The following is a 27,216-nucleotide window of genomic DNA, read 5'->3' on the forward strand; positions in this document are numbered from 1 at the left end:
CACTATCACCTATCACTCAAACTAGTTCAAAAGGCTTTGTCCTCTTCAATCTTCTAGTTTGTCCAGTAGTAGATATCGAGGAGCTGGATTTCCTCAATATTCTCATACTTATGAAGTTGTTGTTGCTCATGACCTCCTGCTATCTTCTTGATGACTATATTATCCAGGTTCCATTCCTAGGTCTTGATATTTGTTTATAAAGTAATATCTTATTATGCATCGACAATGTGGAGTTTCTTCCAACTAGTCAATACACTTTTTATAGGTATCTTTCTTTTGCCTTTCATAGCCACAACAAGGCTATAATACGTTTCCTTCCTGGTTTTTTTGTAGACCACTTTCAGCTGATTCTAAAAAATTAAAATGAATGGTAATTTTTCTATTCTTTACAATTAAAAATCAAAAGAAATAGGAAATAGGTACTACTATTTACAGGTAATAATATGCATATATAATTCGTTTCCTAAAGAATACAGAAAATTGAAAACGTTTTTATAATACTTACATAATTGTTTAAACAAAAGAGACCCAGCCAGAGCAAAACTAACAGACAGAACTGCAAAAAAGCCACTAATTTCCATTTTCCCACCCCCTTATCTTATATGCATTTTCCAATCAAAATTTTTAGGTTGTCATGAACATGAAAGACTCAACCTCAACAAATAATAATAAACAAAAAGCTCTACAGCTCTACTTCCACTTCCCGCCAAATGGACACAGGTTGGTGACACTAGGGAGTTTTTGTGCACACAAATACGTAAACGTAACGCATCTTTTTGACATATACGCTTGCGCATTAATGGTTGAACTCCCGTATCGCGATACGTATTACCTAAGGTTACGGGCTGGTACGTTAGGTTCATACGCATCCCTATCGAGCCGAAAGTCACCGAATGCACACGAGGATCTTGCCCGATTACCTACCAAATGAACATTTCATCAGCGTACTACTCGTTTCTAAACATTTTAAGGTTATATTGGTTATTGGTTTAGTCTATTTGAGTAAAATTATTCTGTGTCTGTAATTGGAAATTGGAACTTCATAATAGATTTAAAATTTTATTGTTTTTAAGTTGTCTATTAATAAAGCCAAACAAACAAATCTTGTATTAATTTAAGAAATACAGTGATCACCACAATTAATAACTAGATAAACAAATGACCTAGTTTCAGTAAAATTTTCAAATAAATATTACCACACTATTTACATTATACCTAATGGAATTCTGATGTAGGTATACAATAATTTACAACTAAAAAGTAGGTATAAACAAAAATAAAAAAAATTTAACCTAAGGAAAAATAATATTTTTATATTTAAATAGAAGCAATTAAAACCATACAATTTCATCATTCATTTATCTTTTTTTACATTTGTATATTAATTGTATATTGTGTGAACATTGTTTTATTTTTTTTAATGTCAACGGAATTTAAAAATGACTTTACGATTTGCTTTACGTTACGTTAAGGCAGTTACAAAAACTACCTATTTTAACATTCATCCTCTACGACACGTTAGTTGCTTTACGTATACGGAGATGCGTACGTTACGTAGCAACAAAAACTCCCTAATGAATTCACGCCAAATAAATGAAAAAATAGAACAATTTTCTTTTTCGTCAATTTCTTCACGTGAAGTTTATAACGAACAAACTTAGATGTCAAAGTGTGCTTTTACACGTCAAATTTGGCCTTGAATAACTTGGTCAATTTCTTGTCCAATTTATTGTTGATGTAAAGTGGACTTTTTCACATTGTATCGAAAACATAGAGGTATATATTGACATAGAGAGAGTGTCATTCGGAGCGAAGTGACGACACCATCTTTTTTCTTTGGATTAGTGCTACTTCACTCTTACACATAGTAAAGCTGCGACAGTATGATAAACGTCATTTTTAAGTTAGGAGAAGTACGAAGTTAGCTGATGTCTTTCCTGTTATTTTACGAGAGGATCATCGTAGGAAAAAAATTTTGCATTTGGATCCATATCAAGGTCGGTAATGACAGTTGTGTGTTGTTGGTTGTCTAAAGGATTCTAATATAACCATAACCTTCATCTTTTATGTACATAAAATCTTTAAATACTTTAACTTTAATCTTAATCATTTTTAATGTTTATTTTATAGTTTATGTGCATGTGCCATTTTATGTGCTTTTTCTATGGCTGTGCTGATTATTTATGGACTTATTTAATAAGGCCAATGCCCAGAATTCTCTGAAAACAAGCATAGATATAATATAATGTCTCATAAGGATTCCTTTAATTACATACCTGAAGAAAATAAAAGTTTTTTTGAAGAATTCAGCAAGTTGAAGATGACATGATTAACCAGATTTAAATAAATTGTAACTATTATAGGCTGTACATTAATGTATTTATCAGTAAGTCAACAAATAAAACTTTTATGTATTTTACTGCTGTGTTTATTTAGCTTTTAAAATGATTTTTTTAAAATAAGATCCTATGAAATAATAAATATACCTACGTAATTTTAAAAAAATAATTTAATTATTACTAAAAAGCATTTTTAGCCAAAACTAATGATGAAATAGGCTTACCTACATATTATTAAGCTTCATTTGCTTAAACAACTTATTTCTGGTAAGTAGGTACCTACTAAAGTAAACAGTTTGTATCCATTTGTCTCAAAATGGTCATTTTGCTTGTAGGATGTTACTCTAGCTTCTATGTCAATGACTTATAGGGATAGGTGCAAAGCTAATTAAATGCATTCATTTTTTCCATTCCTGAGAAAACTAATAGGTATTTTTGAATAATTTAAACGCAGAATGCAAATACAGTATTACCAAGAGCCGAAAGTCCCTGTAAACTTCTATAATGTTTATTTTAATAAGTTACAGAGATGAAAGAAAAGGAGAAAAATTTAGTGTGATTTTTAATTTTAAATATTTTATTGAAAAGAAAAAATAAACTTTTTATTTATTCTAAGAGACTTTCGGCCGTCGGCAATAATGTAATCTTTCATTCTGCTTTTAAAATTTTCAAAGATATTTACTAATTTTCTCAGGATTCAAAAAAAAAATAAATGCATTTAAATAGCATTGGACCAAGATTTTGCGCCTACCCCTTATTGACTAGTAAAAAACAGATTTTTTAATTGTTAGACATTTATTACACACAGGTTACAATAATTTACAACATTACACTTACTTATAGAGAAGAGAGAGAGAGAGAGAGAAATATGCTTTAGAGCCCGCGCAGACTGCAGACTTTTAGTCGGCTTCTTAATCAGTACAGAGAGATATGCATCAGTGAATCGGTGTAGTGTGCGCATCTGCATACCTCTCTGTACTGATTAAGAAGCAGACTAAAAAGTCTGCAGTCTGCGTGGGCTCTTATTGTCATGAAAAATTGTACAATTTTATCGACAAAGCTTATAAAAAGTCAAGAAAACAAAACAACAACAATTAAATTTACTAAAATTACATAAATCATCAATGTAATTAAAAAATAATATGTACTAATAATGAAGCTAAACAGAAAGAATCAATTGCAAATTTCATAGTCTACCTAGTAATTAATAAGTTTAAAAGTTAAGCTGCTGCATACGACACTCAAACATAGATAAAAAAATAATAAAAATACTACTTGTGCCAAGGGTACTGTAATTTTTTAGTTATTGATTAAGAAAATCTTCTACTGAATAATATGGTCTTTCAGATAGGTAGGCTTTTGTCTAGGCTAAATTGAGTTTATTCGAAACAGATCTTATAGCATAGTAAGCTGAAGATAGTTTCTTCCTTAACAAATCGATATGAAGGGACCATTTAAGGATGCTGTCCTTAAATGTATGATTCTGTAAAAATAACAAGAAATTTTACAGAATCAACGGTACTGATCTGGCTGTTATTAAGAGGTAAGGGTTGAAGAGCTCCTGAGTTGTTTTGCTATTGTATATATGATATCTAATGCTACTGTTTTATCTACGTTAAAGGAGAGTAAATTAGAGTCAGACCGGGTTTTTATTGTAAGTAGATCAAAAGTTACAGTAGCATGAAGAGTTGCAATATTTGAGTTGCTCCAAGTTATACTGGTATCATCAGCAAAAAGAAAGATTTTTCCTTTGATTTTTAAACTAGTGATGTCATTAATAAAGATCAGGAAAAGTAGAGGACCCAATACTGAACCTTGAGGTACCCCACATACAATGTTTTTGAGACTAGAGTCTGTACCATTTGTTCTAACCAGTTGTTTCCTATCATCCAAGTAAGATTGGAACCAATTTAAAGAAATACCTCGAATTCCGTAGAAATTTAGTTTTTTTATCAAAATGTAATTTACACAGTCAAAGGCTTTGGCATAGTCACAAAAAACTGTGGCAATGTGAAGATTATTGTTCAGTTTGATAAACCTCATGTAGTACAGAAAACATGGCATCAGTGGTGCATTTATTATTTAAAAAGCCGAACTGATTTTGTGATAATATGTTGTTTTCAACGAGAAAGGACGTAAGTCGGGATTTTATGAGTCTCTCAATAATTTTGGAGGGTACCAGTAGTAGTGCAATAGGTCTCTAATTGTAGGTATTAGATATTTCACTACCCTTATGAAGAGGAATAATGATGGCTATTTTTAGGCACTCTGGAAATTTACCTTTTTCAATAGAATCAATAATTAGTGAGATGAGGACTTCCAACACATTTTCTGTGAGATCTTTTATTCTTATCTAATATTTTTCCAGAATTTTGTACCCAGTCTATTAGGTACTTCGCTCATAACTGATTTCCATGCATTGTAAAATGCATTATAGTCATCTGACATAAAAACATTTGGTGACAATAATCCAACACTATCTTTAATACATTGAAAAAAATGTTGAAAGAGTGTTTCATCAGATCTGTTTGAAAAACAAAATGCTGCTGGTACCCCAGAACCATATTCTTCAACAATAACAATTGTGTATAATTGAAATCCATACTGGTTTAAACCGTGAGTGCCATCAATGCAGATTTTGTCTTGACAAAATGAAATAAGTGACTTTTTCTGAACTTCTGTCATTATTATTAAAACAAAATCATTTTTATCAAACACTACCTCATCATCTTCTTCACTGTTTTTATAAAATAAAACTGGGTTGTTTTCCAATAATTGCATGGCTTTGACCCATAATTGTACACTGACTGCATCATTTTTGTGCCTTTTGATAGTGTATCCAATTGAAAAATCTCGTACAATGTTGGTAAGGTCCTTTTTTTCAATCAAGTGAACTCTCTCCACTGGGTGCACTTTCTCTAATATCACTCTGCCTATTGGGACCCCTTGAGACAATTTACCTAGAAACAAAATAAATACTATTATCATATTTTAGTAGCTATAAGAAGGACTTCTTGTTCCTAGGTGTTATTATATGGATGCTTCAGAAGTCAATTCGCAATATTGTCACAATGACGACCTCTCGTGGAATTCGGCTGAACTAGCTTTAAGTGTATTTTCAATGTCAAACCAAAGGATATAGACCTTATAGAAGGGTACTGTCCTGTAACGTTTCAGCATAGGATTTTGTGCACCAATTGAGTAGGTGCATGTGGCCTGACAATGAACTACAGTATTTTCAAGGTACAAATAAACGTGACCATCTATACCATTCAAACTCTTCGTCTAGGAGAGTATATATATTCTTTGGTCAAATGCTGAGCGCACATGCATTTGAAGCAAGTAGGTTATATTAATTATTTATTTTACATGTTTTTTTACAAATTTTATATACAACATCGATGCCAACTTTTTTTGAAATGTGAATAGATAATGAATATTACCTATTCATGTGCGCTCAGCGTTTGACAATGAAAACATCCTCAAAGCTAGTTCAGACGAAATCCATGAGAGGGAAAAATGGCTTAAGAGATGTAACACATATTATTATATACATATATTACAATTTCCTTGTTCGTATTTATGAATATAATGATAAATAAAGAGGGTTTATTTATTTTTATTGAATCCTTATTTTTCGGCAACTACTTTCACAAACATCTTATTATCTCTTTTTAAACACTTATTAACTTACACTGATTGGTTTCTGAGGCATCGATATATTGACAAGATCAACATCCAATAGGTAAAAAAATGAAAATAATGTTTATTTATTCACATGGTATATAATTACTTCCTCGCAATAAACATAATAACAGTACGTAAATCGTTCAGCTGGACATAGGGATCATACATTGTATATATTTAGATACATAAATACATACATTGTATTATATTGACATACTTGTGGCAATTGAGCTCTCTCGATGACAATATGTTTATTAGCATTAAGGGGCATCAACCTCAAAATTCACAACTCATTTCGACTGACAGATAATCCCAAAATACGACAGAAAACTGTTTAGTTTTGAAATTATTTTTTAAATAAAAAATATTTTGAAAATTAAAGTAAAATTATTAACTCATTAATCATAAACTCTGTTTTTGATTTATTTATGGACAGCCTTGCTTCAAAACTCACTCATTCTATTTGTTCAAACAGCTCTATTGCACCAAACACTTGTACTTGAACAGAAGCTTCAACTAACACAGGTTAGCTCAGTTGCCACAATTCTCTCCATGTATATTCCCTATGTCCAGATGAACGATTTACGTACTGTATATTAGTTTTGTATAGTATCTATTTTTTTCTATAATTTACCTGCTATTTTAATCCTGTCTGTCTCATCAATTCTTAAACGCCCTAGTTCATTATAATGACCAACATGTACAGGAAAGAAAACAACTGATATGCATTCTTGGTTACTTGTAACAATCATAGTAGATGGACATGTACGTCCAATTTTATTTGTTCCCATAGATTTCGCATTTCTTTTAGGGGTTTCTGTTATCTGTGGAGCTTGAGATCTATGACAAATATAATATGTTCTTACACCCTCCTTTAATTTTTTTTTCACTGGTAGACAAAATATATTTTGCTTTCAGTTCTTGTTCTTTTGCAGAACGCCATTTATTGAATTCTGAAAACAATTGAAAAAGGCTGCTATTAATGTATTTGGCTAGACCAAGTTCAAAGAGAAAATGTTGATGTACCTAACAGCTTTTAAGTACTTACAAAAAAAAAATCAGAAAAACTTTATTACCTTCATTAGTACTGAATGTATATGTTTCAGTTATCAGATGTAAATTATGATAATCTGAGATATGACTACCAAGATGTTTGTATCTGTTATAAGATTCTTGGCACTCATTGAATGGGCATAACAGGTTCCTACATATATTATGTAATTTTATATGATCACATATTTCATTTTTTGTGTCAAAAATAGATCCACATGTATGGCATTCATATTTGCCAAGAGAATGTATTTGTATTTTCAAATACTTTTTTGATGCATACAGTTTATCACATCTATCACATTGAAATGTTGTGCCTGGGATAGGAAACGTTTTGTGATTCTTGCTGTGAGGCTCTTGCAGTTTTCTTTTGGACGGAAAAGTTTTATTGCACTGATGACACTCGTATAGCACTTATTTAAAAATAATATTATGAAATAGTCTGTAATGTTTATTCAACGCCTTTTGGGAAGAATACGTTTTATTATCACAAGTATTAAACAAACATTTTATCTACGACCTGTGAGATGTTTTATATATTTAAAGGTAATATATTTAGCAATAAGACCAATGTTTATAACTACAAGCCAGAAGCCACAGCCCTGAAAAAGCACATAAAATAAATATTAAAAATTATGATGAGATTATGTAAATATGTACATAAAAGATAAAGGTTATATTCGAAACCGTTAGACAACCAACAACACACCACTGTCATTACCGACCTTGATATGGATCATAGAGGTATACATTAACATAGAGGGAGCCTACCTTCCGCGCTTCCTGACGACAAGATCTCAGGGACTGGTTTGCTGCATCTCCTTCTAACACATTGTATCGAGAATCTATAATCACATTCAGTGTGAATATAGGCACGGAAGAGGAGGACAACTGTAGCAGCTTTACTATGCGTAAGAGTGAAACAGCACTAATCCAAATAAAAAAGATGGTGTCGTCACTTCGCTCTGAATGACACTCTCTCTATGCTAATATTTAACTCTATGATATGGATCCAAATGCAAAATTTTTTTCCTACGATGATCCTCTCGTGTTATTTTTATTTAGTCACTGACGTCACTGTTTACATTGACATTTATTTGTAAATGTTTTTAGACGAATATTCTGTTTGGTTTTGTTTTTTATTGTTAATTGTGCAGCGAAATTGTGATAGTAAATTAAATATAAAGTTGTTTATAGCCTACAGAACTGAATTATCCCATAGTAATTATCAGTTTGTGTGTAAAAAAGAAAAAACACTTTTCCTTGTGTTTGACCGACTTGTAGCAAGGGCTTTCTTGAGAAGCCTGTAAATTGCGGGAATAGGACAGACAGGGATAAAATCCTCACTTTTTACTGTTCCCAAGGCTATACATTTCCCCCATGCAATACATTTAAATGAATTTTATCCAAACAAAGGCAGGAACATTGGATAAAAGCAATAAAGAGAACAGACCACAAATTAAAATATGACAGTATGCAGTAAACATTTAATAAGTGGTAAGTTTAAAGTAATTCAACTAAGTAATAAGTTCTTAAAATGTCTACAATAATAATATATATGTACTTACCAATTCGGTTCTAGTTTAGAACAAGGGTTATGTAAAGAAAATCATGCTTGACCATGTAAGATATAGTGTATTACAATATGGTTAAATGCAAAGCTTAATAATGCCTTAATGCATATAGCCTGCCTAAACTGTCCTTAAATCTTCTTCTTCTAATGACACTACAACCATTTGTAAATCTTTGCCTGCTTAACAGCATTCTTCTATTCTGCCCTGTCGGCTACTTTCCTGCACCACTGCCTGATATTCATGGTTTTAAGATCCTTCTCTACATCGTCTATCCATCTGTTACAGGGCCTTCCTCTTGTTATATTTCCTTGGGGCTTCCCATCTCTGACATCACAGCTCGATTATCTGACATGATTCTAAGCTTATACTCACGATTCAGTAACAGTAACTTACTTTTCATTACGTCTTTGTATGCATAAAAACACTTCTTATTACCGATAAGAATCCGTTGTTATATTTCTTGACAGGTGTTGTTGTCATTTTTTATGATTGAGTCTAGGTAGGGAAAAGTGGAGGCATATTCGTAGGTATGGTTGTCTACCTTCAGATTCTCATGTGGATTTGACTTTGTGCACTCCATTTATGTATTTTTTTTTACTTTCATTAATATATAGACCAAACATAGCAACTTCCTGTTTCAGCTCTATAGCTTTTTCGCTTAATACATTTTTGTTGTGGCTTATTATGGCAATTGTCCTTAAATAATGTTAAAATACTCTTGTGATATTTTGTCATATTTGTATGATATTTTTATGGTATACAATTTAGAGTTTTTATTTATGTATTTGTTGTTTTTAGGAATAAACACCAGCTATTTTAAATGTAGGAAAAGGAGAAACTGCTGGAACCTAATTTTACACAAATGTTTTTGACTATTGAAGATTTGGATAAACAACAGAAGTTACTTTGGGCTATAGCTATGTGCAGATTTATTTCCTTGTGGATTACTATGTTTATTCTTTTTAACTATACTTCCTATATTGTTTGTGAGATTAATATTATATTTAATTGATTATATTAATATTTTGTAATAATAATCAATGCTTTGGTTTAACAAAATAGACAACTTAGAATAGAACAATGCTTTATTGTCATGGAAAATTGTACAATTTATACACAAAACTTACAGAGTCATAAAAAACAATAATAAACACAATAAAACAATAATAAACTAAAACAATAACAAAAAAATGTTAGGATATAAAGAGACTAACGCTCATAATCCTCATAATCGTATTGAAGGTTTTTATATCCTCTTTAAATCCTAACATTTACACAATGTGCTCATACCAGCAACAAGTTTTTATACTTGTGTAATATGAGTCCTATTTGAGAGTACCAGTAGTAATGCAATAGGTCTATAATTGCAGGCATTAGATTTTTCACCACCCTTATGAAGAGGAATAATGATGGCTGTCTTTAGGCAGCTCTAGAAATTTACCTTTCTGAAGGGGCTATCCTAGTGTAAAAGTATGAAATTCATATACTTTTTTGGGAATTTCTAAAATAAAAAGTACTGTACCAATTATTTTGAAAATTTGCATGAACATTTGTTATAAAAAGTACATGTGAAACAATTTTCATAAAAAAATATTGAAAATTAAATGATTTATTCGCCATCTACTAGCACTGTGAAAATAAAAACATAGCTCCACTGCTGCAGTGATTGGGAATAAAAGAGATCCTGAAACATAAAATATCAAAGTTATTATTGAAATATAGGTTATTTTCTATACCATCAAATAGGGATTTTTTTAATCGGATAAAAAATGTCAATTTGGAGGTTTTTGAAACTGAAAATGTTCTAGCTAATTTAAAAAAATTTCAACACTTCGTCATTTTTCCAAAAATCCTAATTGATGGTATAGGAAATAACTTATATTTCAATAATCAATATGTATTTGCAATTTTAGAATTCAGGATCTCTATTACTCCCAATCGCTGCAGCAGTGGAGCCATGTTTTTTATTTTCACTGTGCCAGTAGATAGGGCATAAATCGTTAAATTTTCATTATTTTTTTTATGAAAATTGTTTTACTTGTATGTACTTCTTTTTATAATAAATAGTCATGCAAATTTTCAAAACAATTGGTACAGTACTTTTTATTTTAGATATTCCCAAAAAAGTATGTGAATTTCGTTCTTTTACACTAGGATAGCCCCTTAAAAGAGTCATTAGTGGGATGAGGACTCCCAACACATTTTCTGGGAGATTTGAGACAATTTTTATGGATAGTCCATCAGTACTACAGGAAGATTTGCTTTTGATACTATTGATTGTTTGGATCAGTTCAGATTAATCAACTCTTATAAATAATGAATTTGAGACCTTTCTTGAATTAGGGAGATAGGAAATCGGATCTTAACAAAATTGATCTCTTGTGACAAAATAGTTGATGTTATAATTTTACTCACATTAATAAAGTATTCATGGTCTGGAAGGGAAAATGTTTGAGCTTTGTGAGTTTGATTTTGAAGAAGATTGTTTATTATGGACCAAATTTCTTTTGCAACACTTTTAAAGCTTCTCAGATGATTTTGATAGTATAATTTTTTAGCTGATTTTTTAAGTTTTAAATAGATTGCCCTGTACTTAGTGATATATTCAGTAACAGAGACGTTGGTAGTAAATTTCTTGATGTACAGGGTTATTCACTTATATTTTGACCCCCCCCCCCCCCATATATATTTTTGACATACAGTAGAACCCCGCAAATCCGAACTAACGGAAAGTGAAATTTTTTTTAAAAATTCAAGACAAAAACTTAAATACATGTTTATTAGGGGAGATATGCCTGAGACGGCATACTTTTTTTTTAATATTTTGTAATCGATAATCGATAGAGTTAGACATGTAATAAAAATCAAAGTCAGTGCTAGGAACATTTACATAAATATAACATTATTTTTTAACAAGGTACATATTATAGTTTTTTTCTGAGAAAATAAATTATAAAGTATTACATGTGCCATCTCACCCACATACATGTGGGTAAGATGGCATACCCTTGAAATAAAGGCACTAATCTCGACTCATAAGTCACAAATAATTTTTTTTGTAGTCTTGGGTACACCGGCACATTCGGAATATGACCACTTGCCACAAATTTGGCAAGGTTAGTCATTTGGCACATCTTCGTCAGGTTTTTCGAGAACGAGATAATGAAAAGAGGCCAATACAAAAAATGCAAGCAGCATCTTCCTCGTCACTTGTCTCAATATCGACGGAATCGATTTTGTTGGTTCGAATTCCTCTTAAAACGATCCATAACTGTAACGACAAACTTCAATCATATAACAAAATTAATGCAGTGTAAAAACGCATAAGGGTGAGATGGAATACCTATGCCATCTTATCCACCTGCTTACTATGCCATCTCAGGCAACATTGCAATCATACCGTTTTTTAACCTAATTTTTCTTAAGCACATTTTTAAGATATAAATCGATACAGGCGTGATAGGCATGCATAAGGTAAAGGAACATCACAAAATTTAAAAACTTAACTCAGGTGTAAAGACTCGCGAATTATAATGTGATACAAAAAAGTCAATAAATATTTTGTCCTACTTAATTAACATTCCAAAGGCTACTGCTGTCAAAATAAAACTAACATGCATAAGTTCAACAATGTCGACAAATTTTAACTTGAGGAACTGAAAACTGTCATACTAGGCACCAAATTTGGAATAGTTTACGAAAAACACGTGATATGCCATCTCAGCCAGTATGCCGTCTCGGGCATACTTCCCCTATACAGAGTATAACCAGAAAATTGAACAATATTGGATTAGTAGGACTTCATTTAAAATTTCTTAAAAATAAATACGTAGGTACTTTATATGTAGTGCTTATAAAGGTTAAACATAAATTTACTTCGGTTTTCTCATAGTCAGGTTACCAGTTTTGCAGGAGAGCTTTGAATTACTGGTTAGGCTGAATTTCGAATAATCCGAACTTTTCAGAATCCGAACAGGCTGCCCCCCCAATTAGTTCGGATTTTCGGGGTTCTACTGTATACAACATACTAGTGACGTCATCCATCTGGGCGTGATGACGTAATCAAATATTTTTTTAAATGAGAATAGCGATCGTGTGCTAGCTCATTCTTCTTTTTGTGTCAATTAATTTAATTTAAAAAAAATTCTTTGGACACTCTGTATAATTAATCATGTTAATGTTTATATTACTGAATAGGGAATTGAATAACCTTTTAAATGAGCTAGCACTCGACCCCTATTCCAATTTAAAAAAAATAGTAGATTACGTCGTCACATCCAAATGGATGACGTCACTAGTACGATAACAGGGTGTTTGGTAAAGAATGGGCGATAGCTTACCCTTAGATTCCTGGGGTTAAAATAGTTCGATTTAAGCTAACTTACCTTAGTACGAAAGTTGATAATAACCGAGATACAGGGTGTCAAAGTTAAACTTTTATTTTATTTATTCTTGAATATTTCCTAACGGCATGAGATAATAACACTAAATTTGGTAAGCGGGGGTTTTTTGGGACGAGAAATCTAAATTCGCCACCAAAAATGATATATAGCAAGATATGTTCTTGGAATTAGAAGATAGAAGTAGTCGATCTAAAAATATACTAATCTATAATGTTGATGAGAGCCAATCTAAGGTTACTAATGAGAGAATAGATCATGACAAGGCAAATACTCGAGAAGTACTAACGAAACTGGAGGTTGGAGCAACTGAGTTTAAGGTTTTGAGGGTATGACGTGGTAATAGCAGTAGTGACAGGCCAAGACCACTTAAGGTAATTTTTCAAAATAATACCACAGTGATTGCATGTCTTAAAAACAAACATAAGTTGAAGCCATCGAGCATATTGATTAAATCAGATCTTACTCAAATGCAACGAAATCATCTCAAGAAATTATATGAAGAACTTGATAGGCGTAGAAGAAATGGTGAATCAAACTTGGCAATACGATACAAGAATGGTAACCCGTTTATTTCAAAGGTAAAAGAACAAAACCACCAGAATCCAAAAAACTCCCAAATGCGAACATAAGTATGAATAGTATATCACTTTACTACCAAAATGTGCGTGGTCTGCGTACGAAGCTAAAGGACATATATTTGACATCCTGTTCAGCTATATATGACGTTATTTTCCTAACAGAGAGTTGGCTTGGTCCTGAAATTAAAAGTAATGAAGTTTTCTGTGATTTATATACCGTATACCGTCGGGACCGTGATCATATTTCCAGCGAGAAATCAAAAGGAAGTGGAGTGTTAATTGCAGTTAGAAGTGATATCAGTTCTTGTCTAGTGGAAATTGCCAGTTCAAATGTAGAACAGGTTTTTGCTGGAATTACTATTAATTGCATTAAATATGTTTTTGGCTGTGTCTACATTCCGCCCAGATCTAGATTGGATGTTTATTCCAATCACATTGATACTGTAAAACTAATTATGAATAAGTATAAAGATTCTAAACTAGTATTATTTGGGGATTATAATCTACCAAATCTGATATGGGACGGTGAGACGACTGCTAACAATATAAGTATGATACTGAAATTTTGTTTTATGACGAATTCAATTTTTTTAGGATTAGGTCAATATAATTATTTTAAAAACCAGTATGACTCAATTCTTGATCTGTGTTTCTCTGATACTTATTTAAATCTAAAAAAAGCGGAAGCTTTAATGACGTGTGACAGGTATCATCCCTCACTTGAAGCATTAATATTATTTGATAATCAATATATCAGTTTGGAAACTAATATTTATTATAACTTTCACAAGGCGGATTATTGTGCCTTGAATAATTATTTGCTTCAGATCAATTGGATTGAGTTGTACTGTTTAGAGGATGTAAATGACATTTTAGATGCTTTTTATTCCATTATTTGGAACGCAATTGAACTTTTTGTACCAAAGATATCTATAAAAAGATCGAATTTTCCTGTTTGGTTCTCATCTGAACTTGAGAGTAAAGTCATTGCCAAAAAGATTGCGCATAAAAAATATAAAACTACAAATAAGTATCACCACTATATTGAATTTAAAAATTTGAGAGATGAATGCTCATCACTCACTGAGCAGTCTTACTATGCTTACGTTTCAAATATGGAAGTGAGAATAAATGAGAACGCTGGTGAATTTTGGAAGTTCATCAAAAATAAAACCAACGGACATGGTGCTCTCCCTGGCTCTATGTTTCTAGGTGAGGAAAGTGAGAATGACAAACAAAAAATAACAGAGTTGTTTGCGAAACATTTTGGTACTGTATACAGCACTTTTAATGGTAAATCTCTGGATAACCTGGAGAGTAATGAAATTTTCTCACAACAGATGGAGGTGGAAATTAGTAACCTCGAAGTCACTTTTGACAATTTACTGAATGTGTTGTTGTCATTAAATGTCAATAAAGGGGCTGGCCCTGATTTGATACCGAATTTGTTCCTAAGAGAAAGTGCAGTGTCCTTGTGTGAACCATTAGTATATGTTCTTAATAAATCTCTCCAGACGGGAATTTTCCCGAACAGATGGAAACATTCCTTTGTGTGTCCTATTTTCAAGGCAGGAGATCATAGTGATATCAAAAATTATCGGCCAGTTTGTATTCAGTCAGCCTTATCTAAAGTATTTGAAAAAATGGTTTTGCCAAGTTTGGATAATTGTTTTAGGAACTTTATTACGGACAACCAACGTGGATTTGTAGGCGGACGTTCTACTCTCACTAACCTCTTTTTGTATATCGATAGTATAGGTACAGCAATGGATGAGGGTTACGAGGTGCACTCTATATACACCGATTTCAGTAAGGCCTTTGACCTACTAGATCATAATGTCTTAATTACAAAGCTGAGAAACTCTGGTATCACTGGTTCTTTATTAGCTTGGTTTACTTCGTATTTGCAAGGAAGAACATTGCAAGTAAGATCAGCAGGATGTGTTTCTAATGGATTTGAAACCATGTCAGGGGTTCCCATTTGGGTCCTAAGCTTTTTCTGTTGTTGGTAAATGATATTGGTAGGAACTTTAAATCTGAATACCTGATATTTTCAGACAACTTAAAGATATTTAAATGCATTAGGTCAGAATCTGATTGTGAGGGTTTGCAGAGAGACTTGGATTCTTTAGTACATTGGTGCCAGGAAAATAATCTTAGATTGAATGCTTCGAAACGCTCATATATTATTTTTTCACGTAATAAGACCACCAGTGATTTTAAATACAAGATCGGAGATGTGGATTTATCTAGGGTTCAGGTAATTAAGGATTTAGGTGTGTTACTGGATAGTAAGCTAAGTTTCGTGGACCATTATGATGCCATTATTGCACGTGCTAATCGGACATTAGGGTTAGTCATCAGAATGTCATATGATTTTAATAATTTGTTTGTAATTGTGAGATTGTTTTTGAGTTATGTTCGTTCATTACTAGAGTATTGTTCAGTGATTTGGAGTCCAAGTTATGAGAATCACAAATATCGAATTGAATCGATTCAAAATAAATTCGTTATATATCTGCGGTATAGATTAGGAACTAGAGGAATGCAATTGAATTCCAGTCAGGTCATGCAGATGTTTCATTTGCACCGTCTAGAGGATCGCAGGCGATACTTTGACCTTAATTTCATATTTAAGGTGTTAAATGGTATTATTGTTGCACCTAGCATTCTGGGTCGAATAGATTTTTATGTTCCAGCTAGGAATTTGAGAAGATGTCCCTTGCTATCCGCTAGATCGTGCAATACACGTCATGCAGAAAATATGCCTTTAAATAGAATTGTTTCTAGTGTAAATGAGTTTCCAAATATAGACTTTATGGGAGTCACACTAAATGCTTTTAAAAGGACTATTTCACGTGAATTATTTTAATTTGGTTTTAATTTTTTGATGTCGTTAGTTTAATTGTAAGTAATGTAAGTTAACTTGTGTTCAATGTTTAATTTTGACTTTTAATTTTAATTGTAAAATGGAGTTTTCTGTCAATAAATATTAATTTAATATTTCCCAAAAGGAGCTACATACGTCTTTCAGCACTCATTTAATACATTCAATTTTTTGAATCAAAATTTTTATTATGTTCATATTTTTATTCAAAAAAGTATACTACATTCATCTCGCTAAACTTAACTGTGTTTGAGATAAACGCATTTTAAGTCTGTGATACATCATTTTTTTCAAAAACGAAAATTATAAACGTCAGATGGAAGTTGATTTAAAAAACGCGTATCATCAAATACCAATTCATGAATCTGACAAACCATGTACAGCTTTTGAGGAAAGTGGATGCCTTTACCAATTTTGTCGTATTCCTCTTGGGGTGACCAATGGATTATCATATTTTCAGAGAGCCATTGATTCTATCAATAAAAAAGAAAATCTACAAGGGGTTTACGCTTATTTAGATGACATAACAGTTAGTGGTGAGGATCAAGATAGCTATGATTTGAATTTACAGAAGTTTTTAAATGCCGTTAAAAAATATGGGTTAACTTTAAATCAAAATAAATGTCACTACAATCAAAAGTTATAAATATTTTGGGATATACAATATTGCACTTCTATGGACAGTAATTAATGAAAAATAAATTCTCATTGTTGAAACAGATACATGAATGAATTTGCTATTTCTATCATGCTGAGTCAATCTGGAAGACCCGTTACTTTTTTCTCACGTATCCTCACAGATTCTGAACAAAAAAAAAATTGATGAATTTTCAAGATTTCCATGCTAAGATACGTCCAGTCAGACTGGGGGACTAGCTTGACTTACCAAGAATTTATTAATTACCTACACTCTAAAGGAATATCTTCAAGTAGAACAACACCATATTGAAGGAAATGGTTAAGTTAAAAGATACAATCTTAGACAAGGAAAAAAGAGAGGACGGGTAACACCCATTTAACACACACGTTCCAAAAGTGAAGCCAGTTTTTGGTTTGTTTGTCACCAGAAACATGGCGGTCACGTCAAAAATAACAATGGGTTGCCAGTGGTGGGTGTTCGTTGAAGGTTAAAATTTCATAAAAAATAAAGTAAATCATCATCTAAAATTCGTAATAAAAACATATGTATGTATTGAAACATATGTACGTAATATGAGCAACTTAATAAAACATTTACCGTACACAAATTCTTCATTTTAAATACATTTCATGTTTTTATTTTAAATACTCAATGCATAACAATACCCCAAAGATACGTCGATGATCAAAATCCCCGGTGTCAGTTTGGCTTCACTTTTGGTCATAGGATTACTCGTCCTCTCTCTTTCCTTGTCTAAGGATACAATGGAGTTATATGGAAAGCAGTGAATCTAGCATTGAAAACCAGAAATTTAGACATCACTAAATGGAAAAATGTTCTATATACCAGATGCTCTGCACTCTATATGAAGTTTACTGTCTACAGCAACCAATTGTACACATCATGAACATGTGTTTACTTTTCAATGAAGATCAACTAGCAGAAATTCTATTTCTTCATGAAGGATTCAGACAAAGTATTACTAAGAAAATTTGTATGAATGAGTAAGTTTGATCCTTTAGTTGAAGAGGATTATCTTTTAGAAGCCAATGCAGATTATGCCTTAATGCAGTATCCAAACAGAAAGAAAAGTACAGTTGCAACGAAGTACTCAGCTCCTAAAAGTGACCTAAAATTATTGAATCACAATAGTGATTAAGATGAAAATGAAAGTCCAAATAATACACTAAAGAATTCCACTACCAAATCAATATCAGATGAGACAAAAAATTTACCTGTTTAAGAACCGAATCAAGTCTCTGATGATAATCATGAACCAATATTAGAAAATTCAGATTTTCAATCTAGCCGTAAATAAGCTAGAACTAAAAATAAACTAAGATATTTCCAACATTTTGTTCAAAAATAGAAATAGGGCCGCATTAAATTATTTGGGTTATGTTGTCTTGTCATTTGTCATAATAATTAAAGAAAAAATGAAGAATAAAGTAATTCTCCTTATTTCAGTTGCCGTCCCGTACTCCCACTTAGTTTCATGTTATGTTTCTCGATACATTGTGCTAGAAAGAGATACCGCAAACCAGTCGAAGAGATCTTGTCGTCAGTGGTGGCGGAGTGAGGGCTCACTCTATGTTAATATATACCTCTATGATCGAAAATCTATGATGACATTCAGTGTGAATATAGGCACGGAAGAGGAGGACAACTGTAGCAGCTTTACTATGCGTAAGAGTGAAACAGCACTAATCCAAATAAAAAAGATGGTGTCGTCACTTCGCTCTGAATGACACTCTCTCTATGCTAATATATAACTCTATGGATTTGAGTTTCCACTAGACTTGTGTTATGGACAGATTTTACGGGCTGTGATTGGTCGTATTCAAATCAATGACATATTTGATTTAAAAGAAATACGTAACCCTGTTTTCTCGTTTGTTTTTGTTTATGCAGTGTGTTTATGTTATACAAAAGAAAAATATTGATATTTTAGTTATTAATCTTGGATTTTGAGACTATTTTATACGTTTATACTTGTTTATTGTATTCATTTTTAAACAGCCATATTATTTCCAGCAAAAGTTATGGAACGTTTACAGATACATAGTAATATTTATAAAAAAAAAAAAAATTACTTTCTGCTTGCTTCCTATATTTTGTAAATTTTTAAAGCTTCCTCCCAGACTCATTTGAGTATAAGGTGGTTCATTTTTCCGAAATAAATGGAAAGGATAGCGCATTTAATGCAGTGATTTGAGCTAATATAACAACACAAGAAGATGCTCAAAATTGTCAAAAAGAATATGAAAATATTAATAAAGTAAATTTTAGAGTTCTAAGAACTTATCCAAATGATTCTATGAAGCTTGTTTTCAAGGTAAATATTGATGTTAATATATTCACTTTCTAACTTTATGGGTTTTATATTTTGTAGGGATGAATAATTAACATTGGAGAGAATTTTTAAGTATTTTGCTAAGCAACAAATTTTGTGTTCATTTTGATTTAAAGTTCAAAACATATATTCATATATTGTAAGATATTAAATAGATTTTTTTTTTATTACAGAAAGACTATCGATGCCATCGCAATACTCAGGCTAATTTGCCTTCATCAAAGACAAAAAAAAAAAAAAAAAAAATGGAGTCCGGTCCTGAACATGGTAACACAAACTGTGTTTACATTTCAGTCCCAAAAAATCATCTTTTTTCAAGTAGTTTATATCCAAATAAACTTGAAAATAAGCAAAAAGTAATAGTATATAGTGCAGTTACCTTACGGAATAAACCAGTGAGTTTTTATTATTTATTTATTCAAAACATTACAAAGCATACCGTTTGTAAGGTTAAGTGACGGCCGAAAGGCCAGTTCTCGGAACTAGTTCTGGTTCTGAAACTGGTTCATAATTACTAATGAGTATACCAAATGATACCAGATCCGACCTAACTAATTTGTCAACAATCATGACTGAAGATCATCAACAACCTCAAAACAAAACCTCATATTCAAATGTGCTTAACAATGCTTCTTCAATTCAATTTCCTTCAAAGCTGCAAGCAATTTTATTTAATTCGCTACCTGATACTAAAATAGAAGAGTACTTAATAGCACTTGGTGAAGTTGTTCATCCACGGAATATTTTATTTTCATCAAGGCTATCAAATAACAGAATATATATTTATCTCTCCAGCGAATCCCTGGTGGAAAAATTTATGTCCGGTCCAGCAGAAATAACAATTAAAGGCGAAAATCTAAAAGCACGAAAATTGATAACTCCAAACGAAAGACTGTTACTATCGGGTGTTTGCCCTTCTATTCCACATATTCTAATAGAGAATGAGTTAACCAAATTCGGTCTTAAATTAATGTCACCTTTAACCTTCCTTAGAATCGGTAGTCAACTTCCAGAATTTCAACACGTCCTCAGTTTTAGAAGACAAACTTATATTCAACCACTTGCAGATATAGACCTTCCCTCTTCTTTCTTAATGACATATGATCAAACTTCGTATCGCATATATTTAAGTTTAGATAAACCTTCATGTTTTATCTGTAAGAACACAGGTCACGTTGCAGCAAATTGTTCAAATCATAATCAACAAAACGATTCCTCTCATATCCAACACCAGCCGCAACAACCAATACAACAACAACCAATACAACAACAACCAATGCAACAACAACCAATACAACAACAACCAATACAACAACAACCAATACAACAACAACCAATACAACAACAACCACAAGAATCCCCCAAGTCTATTCCATCACCCCTAGAAATGGAACCAAATCATCCAGTCAGTAATTCTAATGCCGAACCTTCACTTAACCAACAAACAGATACTAATTTAATGCCCCCCGTATTAATTATGGAAACTAATTGTATATCTAAGGATCAGTCAACGACCAATAAGAGAACAATTTCGGAAATTAATACTACTCCATCTCCCACTGAAGAATTAAATAAAGAATTTAAAGTACCAACACAAACCAAAAAGAAACAAAAAAAGCAAACTGAGTCTACCAGATCAATTCAGGAAATAATGATGCCAACAAAAACAGTATTTCACGATACGTCAAATAATTTTAACTTAACATATGAACAAACACTTGACTTTTTTGAAAATTATACTAGCTCGACTGATCCCATTAGTTTATTACAAACATACACAACGGATATACCCAACTTTATTTACATGTTAACAACAATTAAGCCATATTTTACAGAAAAAATCATGAAAACCAAATGCACTAAATTAATAAACAAAATCGAAAAAATGCTAGACGATCCTGCTTATCAAGATAGTGATTGTTCGACAAATTCAGCTCCAGAAATAAACTAAAATCTTCGAACCGATACTACAATGGAATGTTAACGGGTTTTATCCCCGTTTAGAAATGCTTAAACATTTATGTTCAATAATCTCACCATCAATAATATGTTTACAAGAAACAAACTTTAAAGGATATCACAGTTATGACATGAAGAATTATTCTTGTTTCCATAAAAACCGAGAAAACGCAAATATCGCTAGTGGAGGAGTTGTTACGTATGTTAACAAAAAATATGAATCAGAAGCATTAGTAATCAATAGTAATTTAGAAGTAGTAGGAGTATCAGTGTCCTTTCCACAAAAAATGAATATCTGTAATATTTATATTCCACCTGACTTACCTATCACAGAAGCAGATATTTCAGATGTATTAGATCAGATTCCCACTCCCAGAATAATCGTTGGTGATTTTAACAGCCATAATCCAATATGGGGATCTCTTGGAATAAATTCCAAGGGCAAAATTCTAGAAAACATAATTACCTCAAAAAACCTAAACGTACTGAATGATGGACAACCAACAAGATATAATATTCATACAGGTACTTCATCAGCTATCGACCTGTCATTATGTGATCCTGTACTGTCAGCAAAATTTTCATGGGATATAATTCCGTTTTTATTTGGAAGTGATCATTATCCTATTAAAGTCTCTTTTAACAGTAATTATGAAGATTCTAATACAACCCCAATTCCAAAATGGAATCTAAAGAATGCCGATTGGTATTTATTCAAAAAGTATATTCAACAGAACTGCCATAGCTTAAAAGAAGTCACCGAAAATCATCATATAGATGAACTTTTGAATTCGTTTATATCATTAATCCATCTTGCCGGTGAAAATCATATAGGTAAAACACAAACTCTACATAAAAGAAATTCATTACCATGGTGGAACGCAGAGTGTACTGATATAATAAAGAAATATAAAAAATCCTTTAACAAATTGAAACGTCACAAAACACTTGAAAATACTATAGAATATAAGAAGTTACGGGCTCAAGCTAGATATATAACTAAAAAGAACAGAAAAAAATCTTGGCAAGAATTTATGTCCTCTATTAATTCCACTATGCCTATAAGCACCGTATGGGAAAAAGTTAGAAAAATATCTGGAAGTAATACCTATAAAAAGATTCCATTCCTATGCAATAACAAACAGATAGTAACATCTAATAACGAAATAGCAGATTTATTAGCAAAACAATTTGAAATGAACTCCAGCAATAACAACTTTTCTAAAGAATTTATCAATACCAAGATGATTTCGGAAAATAAATTAATAGATTTTAATTGCATTGAAGATAATCCTCTTAATATAGCATTTACCATGGAAGAGCTTAATCACTCTTTAAGTACCAGCAAAAAATCGGCGCCAGGACCAGACGATATTCCTGTTAGTTTCTTACAAAATCTACCAGATAATGGAAAACAATATCTTCTTAACCTATACAACAGAATTTGGACTAATAATGAGTTTCCCACAAAATGGACGCAGGCGATAATAGTTCCATTACTAAAACCAAATAAACCACGAACTGATCCCGAATCCTATAGGCCAATTTCGCTTACCAACACAATGTGTAAAATCTTGGAAAAAATGGTGAATAATAGACTAAGGTGGTTTTTGGAAAATAATAAATTAATAATCAATGAACAATAAGCGGCTTTCGCAGGAACAGATCCACTATAGATAATTTAATTGACCTAGAATCCGAGATAAATGAGTCGTTTGCAATTGGACAGGAATGTCTTGCGGTTTTTTTCGATATAACAAAAGCGTTTGACATGGCTTGGAGATACGACATTCTTAACACACTAAGTCAGTGGGGCGTCAAAGGTAACATGCTATATTTCATTCAAAATTTTCTTAGTAAGAGACAATTTAAGGTTAAGATAAATGGTACACTATCCATCACTAAAGACCAAACAAATGGAACACCTCAAGGATCTGTTATTAGTTCAACACTATTCTTAGTAGCAATAAACAAAATCTTAGAAAACTTTCCACAACTTGTTAAAGCGAGATTATACGCTGACGATTTAGTCATATATTCAAGAGGAAAAAATATTCTTTCTATACAGAAAAATTTACAATTAGCATTAAATCACCTTGAAAACTGGTCGAAAGCTGTAGGATTGCAATTCTCTACAACCAAAACTAAATGTATTTTATTTTCAAAAAAACGGCAGTCTACAACTCCAGATCTTCAGTTATATGGAAACAACTTAACTTATGTGGAACACTTAAAATTTCTAGGAATGATCTTTGATAAAAAACTATCTTGGAAGTACCACATTATGCACATTAAACAATCCTGTCAATCTGGTCTCAATTTAATGCGTACACTGTGCAATCGTAATTGGGGTTCAGATTGTAAAAGTTTGATTCTTATTTACAAATCTCTAGTACGATCCAAACTCGATTATGGATCAATTGTATACTCATCTGCAAAGAAGACACTTCTTGCTCAACTAGAAGTCATACAAAATACAGCATTAAGAATAGCCACAGGAGCATTCTGTACTAGCCCCATTAACAGTTTACAATGTTTAACCGGAGAACCACCTTTAAATTTCCGAAGAATGTACTTGTCATTAGTCTACGCATCATCCATATATGCAATAGAATCGCATCCCACTTTCCACCACACTATTGCAGAACGTTTCAAAGAAACTTATGTAAATAAAAAAAGAACTAACCCCCCCTTTTACGAGAGAATCAGAAAATATCTCTCTCTCAATAATATTCAATTCCCAAAATTTTTTAATCAGACAAATACAGTTACTCCTCCGCCCTGGACCTTTCCTCCTGCAATATGTGATCTAACTCTTTCTAAATACAATAAGATTGATACCCCCCATGCAACAATTAATCAATCTTTTCTCAACATACTTGCTTCTTTCCCAGATCATTGTTATATTTATACAGATTCATCTAAGACTGCTGATGGTGTGGGATCGGCAGTTGTAGATTCAAACACTATATTACAATTTAAATTATCTTCAACTTGCAGTATTTACTCTGGAGAACTATATTCAATTCTGCAAGCCCTCATTCACATTCGTACTCAAAAAATTCCAAAATCTGTCATAATTACCGACTCTCTCAGTGCATTACATACGATAGAACAGTTATATACAAGTAATCCTATAAGTATTTTAATAAAAGAACAATTACATTTACTGAAGAACACGATGCAGCAAGTAAGCTTTATATGGGTTCCATCACACATTGGACTTCAAGGAAACGAAAAAGCAGATTTCCATGCCAGAGAAGCAATACACAGTGCGTCTTCAGTGTTAGTGAACTTAGTGCCTGTTTCCGATTACAAACCATTCCTTAAAGAAAAAGTGTTAAACAAATGGGAAAACGAATGGAATCTTTCACAATCATCTCTACACACAATAAAGCCCTCAATTGAACCTTGGTGTGAGATAGACCTAAATCGTCAGCTGTTTGTGAAGCTAAATCGTTTACGCATAGGGCATAGCAGACTTACTCACAGCTACCTAATCTCCAAGTCAAATCGCCCTATTTGTGACCTGTGTAATTGCGACATCAATGTAACACATATATTAATAGAGTGTCCTAAATATCTTAATGAAAGACAAAAACACTCCATACCTCTCAATATAAAAGCAGCCTTAGGATCACACTGTAAGCTTACGCATTTGTTTAATTATTTGAAAGACATTAATGTTTTAAACAAACTATAACCACTGTTAACATTTTATAAACCCCATTCTTAATTTGTAAATTATGATATTGTTACCTAAATGTGAACTTATGTAATACCTAATCAAAATGCTATTAGATTTAAGTAACCATGTATCAATGACAGTACAGCTAATAACCCAAAGTGGTTGATGCTGATAACAAAATAAAAAAAAAAAAAAAAAAAAAAAAGACAAAAAATCCGTCATCTAAACATGTTAACTGTCAGGCATTCTTAATAATTACAGTGAAACCATCAAGTATGAAAAGGTAAAGTCTATTTGCTAATCTGAGACACAACTACTGTCTAGTGACGTTGGTAATTTTTTTTGAGAAGTTAGGTTGCTAGACGTAACTGGAAAAGACTACACAACCAAACATAACTACTCATAGCCAATATTATTATTAACAGTAAACAGGCATAAATAACATAACATACACCATACACCAATCAATAATTATTTATTTAAACCTTTATAATGTATTGATAACAGATGAGAAAAGTATTTATTGTACAAAATAAAAATATTTTATAGAAATAAATTCCACAAAATTTTATGAGTTTAGTATACACTCCCATTATTTCCAACAATTATTTTTTTTTAGTGAAAGATCAAGTTGATTTGAGCAGTTAATATCTATTGTTGGGTAGGAATTTTTGTGTTGTAAAGACAACACTTATATATTACGATTATAGATATTAAAGCTGCTTTTGATTGTGTAAATAGAGAAATAATATGGTCAGTAATGGAAGACCTGGAAAGCCCACAAAAGATAATAAGCCTGGCAAAAAGTACATATAAAAGTATATAGAAATGTACTGGCTAAAGTACAAATAAACGGAAACTGATTGCCAATAATAAATCTAAGAGGAATAAAACAAGGGGACAGTTTCATTCATATTAGTAATGGATCGAGTAATGAAGAGTGCTAAAAGAAGGTCAAGGCAAACAGTCAACAATAGGGTATAGGAATTTAGTACCAGTGAAAATGGAAGGATTACTATATGCAGATGACCTAGAAATAATATCAGACGATAAAGAAAAAATGCAAAAATTAATGAATATATGGGTGGAAGAAATAGAAAATTTGAAAATGGAGGTAAATGTAAAGAAAACGAAGACCATGATAGTAACCCAAAAGAAAAGGGAAGAAATAAACCAAACGTTATTTAGTCGCAAAAATGAAATAATGGAAACAATCTCGACATTTGAATACCTGGGAGTAATAATATCAGAGGATGGAAAGGTAGACAAAGAAATCTCATACAGGGCGAAAAAAGCAAATAAGATCTACTATGCACTAAATAAAACAATATTTGGAAAGGAAGAAATAAAACTAAAGGTATACAATGCAATATATGTATCAACTTTAAAATTATGCAAGTGAAACATGGGTAAACAATGCAAAAATAGACAGTACAATAAGCGCAGCGGAGATGAAGCAGTTGAGAAAAATAGCAGGAAAAACAAAATTGGACAGAATAAGAAATGAGGATATTAGACAAAGGCTAAATAGCAATCGATAATAACGAAGATCCAAAAAAGAAATTAAATTGGTATGGACACATTAACCGAATGAACCAGGGAAGACTACCAAAGCAGGTGATGGAATCAAAAAGGTATGGTAAAAGAAGGAAATGGAGGACAAGAAAAAGGTGGATCGATCAGATTATAGAAATTGGGCAGGAAAAACACATACACAAATGAAAGAGTTAGCAAAGGACCGCAAGAAATGGAAGAGATGGATAGAGGATGAAAAGATCTGACACCCCTGAGGGGCATAAGGAGTTTCGAGAAAGAAGAATTTTTATTAAGAATTTGTCACTCAGATAGGTTCTTCTAAACTGTGGTGGTAATTCAATGGCTTCTCCAAATAACGCTTCAACAGGAGTGGATCTCATGGCACCTAGACAAACAATTAATTGAATTCAGCAATTGATCGTTACATTTATTTTCTTTAATAAATTGGTGCTAGCAGATGCATATAAGATGGTGGCATAGTCTATGATCGACCTTATGTATGATCTAAAGAACAGCTCACTA

General features: G+C 32.0%; 1 protein-coding gene and 1 long non-coding RNA gene across 2 annotated transcripts; one reads left to right on the plus strand and one right to left on the minus strand.

The window, feature by feature from the left end:
• Positions 1-3,115: 3,115 nt before the first annotated feature.
• Positions 3,116-7,678, minus strand: LOC126881240 (uncharacterized). The gene is made up of 3 exons (XM_050645392.1): positions 7,103-7,678; positions 6,661-6,979; positions 3,116-5,299 (listed from the first exon to the last, which is right to left on the minus strand). The coding sequence occupies exons 2-3, from the start codon at positions 6,815-6,817 to the stop codon at positions 4,689-4,691; spliced, it is 768 nt and encodes a 255-aa protein (XP_050501349.1). The 5' UTR covers positions 6,818-6,979; positions 7,103-7,678; the 3' UTR covers positions 3,116-4,688.
• A 193-nt stretch (positions 7,679-7,871) lies between these two features.
• LOC126881243 (uncharacterized) lies at positions 7,872-9,731 on the plus strand. Its single transcript, XR_007696765.1, has 2 exons — positions 7,872-8,573; positions 9,449-9,731. It is a non-coding gene; the product is annotated as an uncharacterized LOC126881243 (long non-coding RNA).
• Positions 9,732-27,216: the final 17,485 nt, after the last annotated feature.

The sequence above is a fragment of the Diabrotica virgifera genome, chromosome 3, assembly GCF_917563875.1.
Source record: "Diabrotica virgifera virgifera chromosome 3, PGI_DIABVI_V3a".
NCBI lineage: Eukaryota > Metazoa > Arthropoda > Insecta > Coleoptera > Chrysomelidae > Diabrotica > Diabrotica virgifera.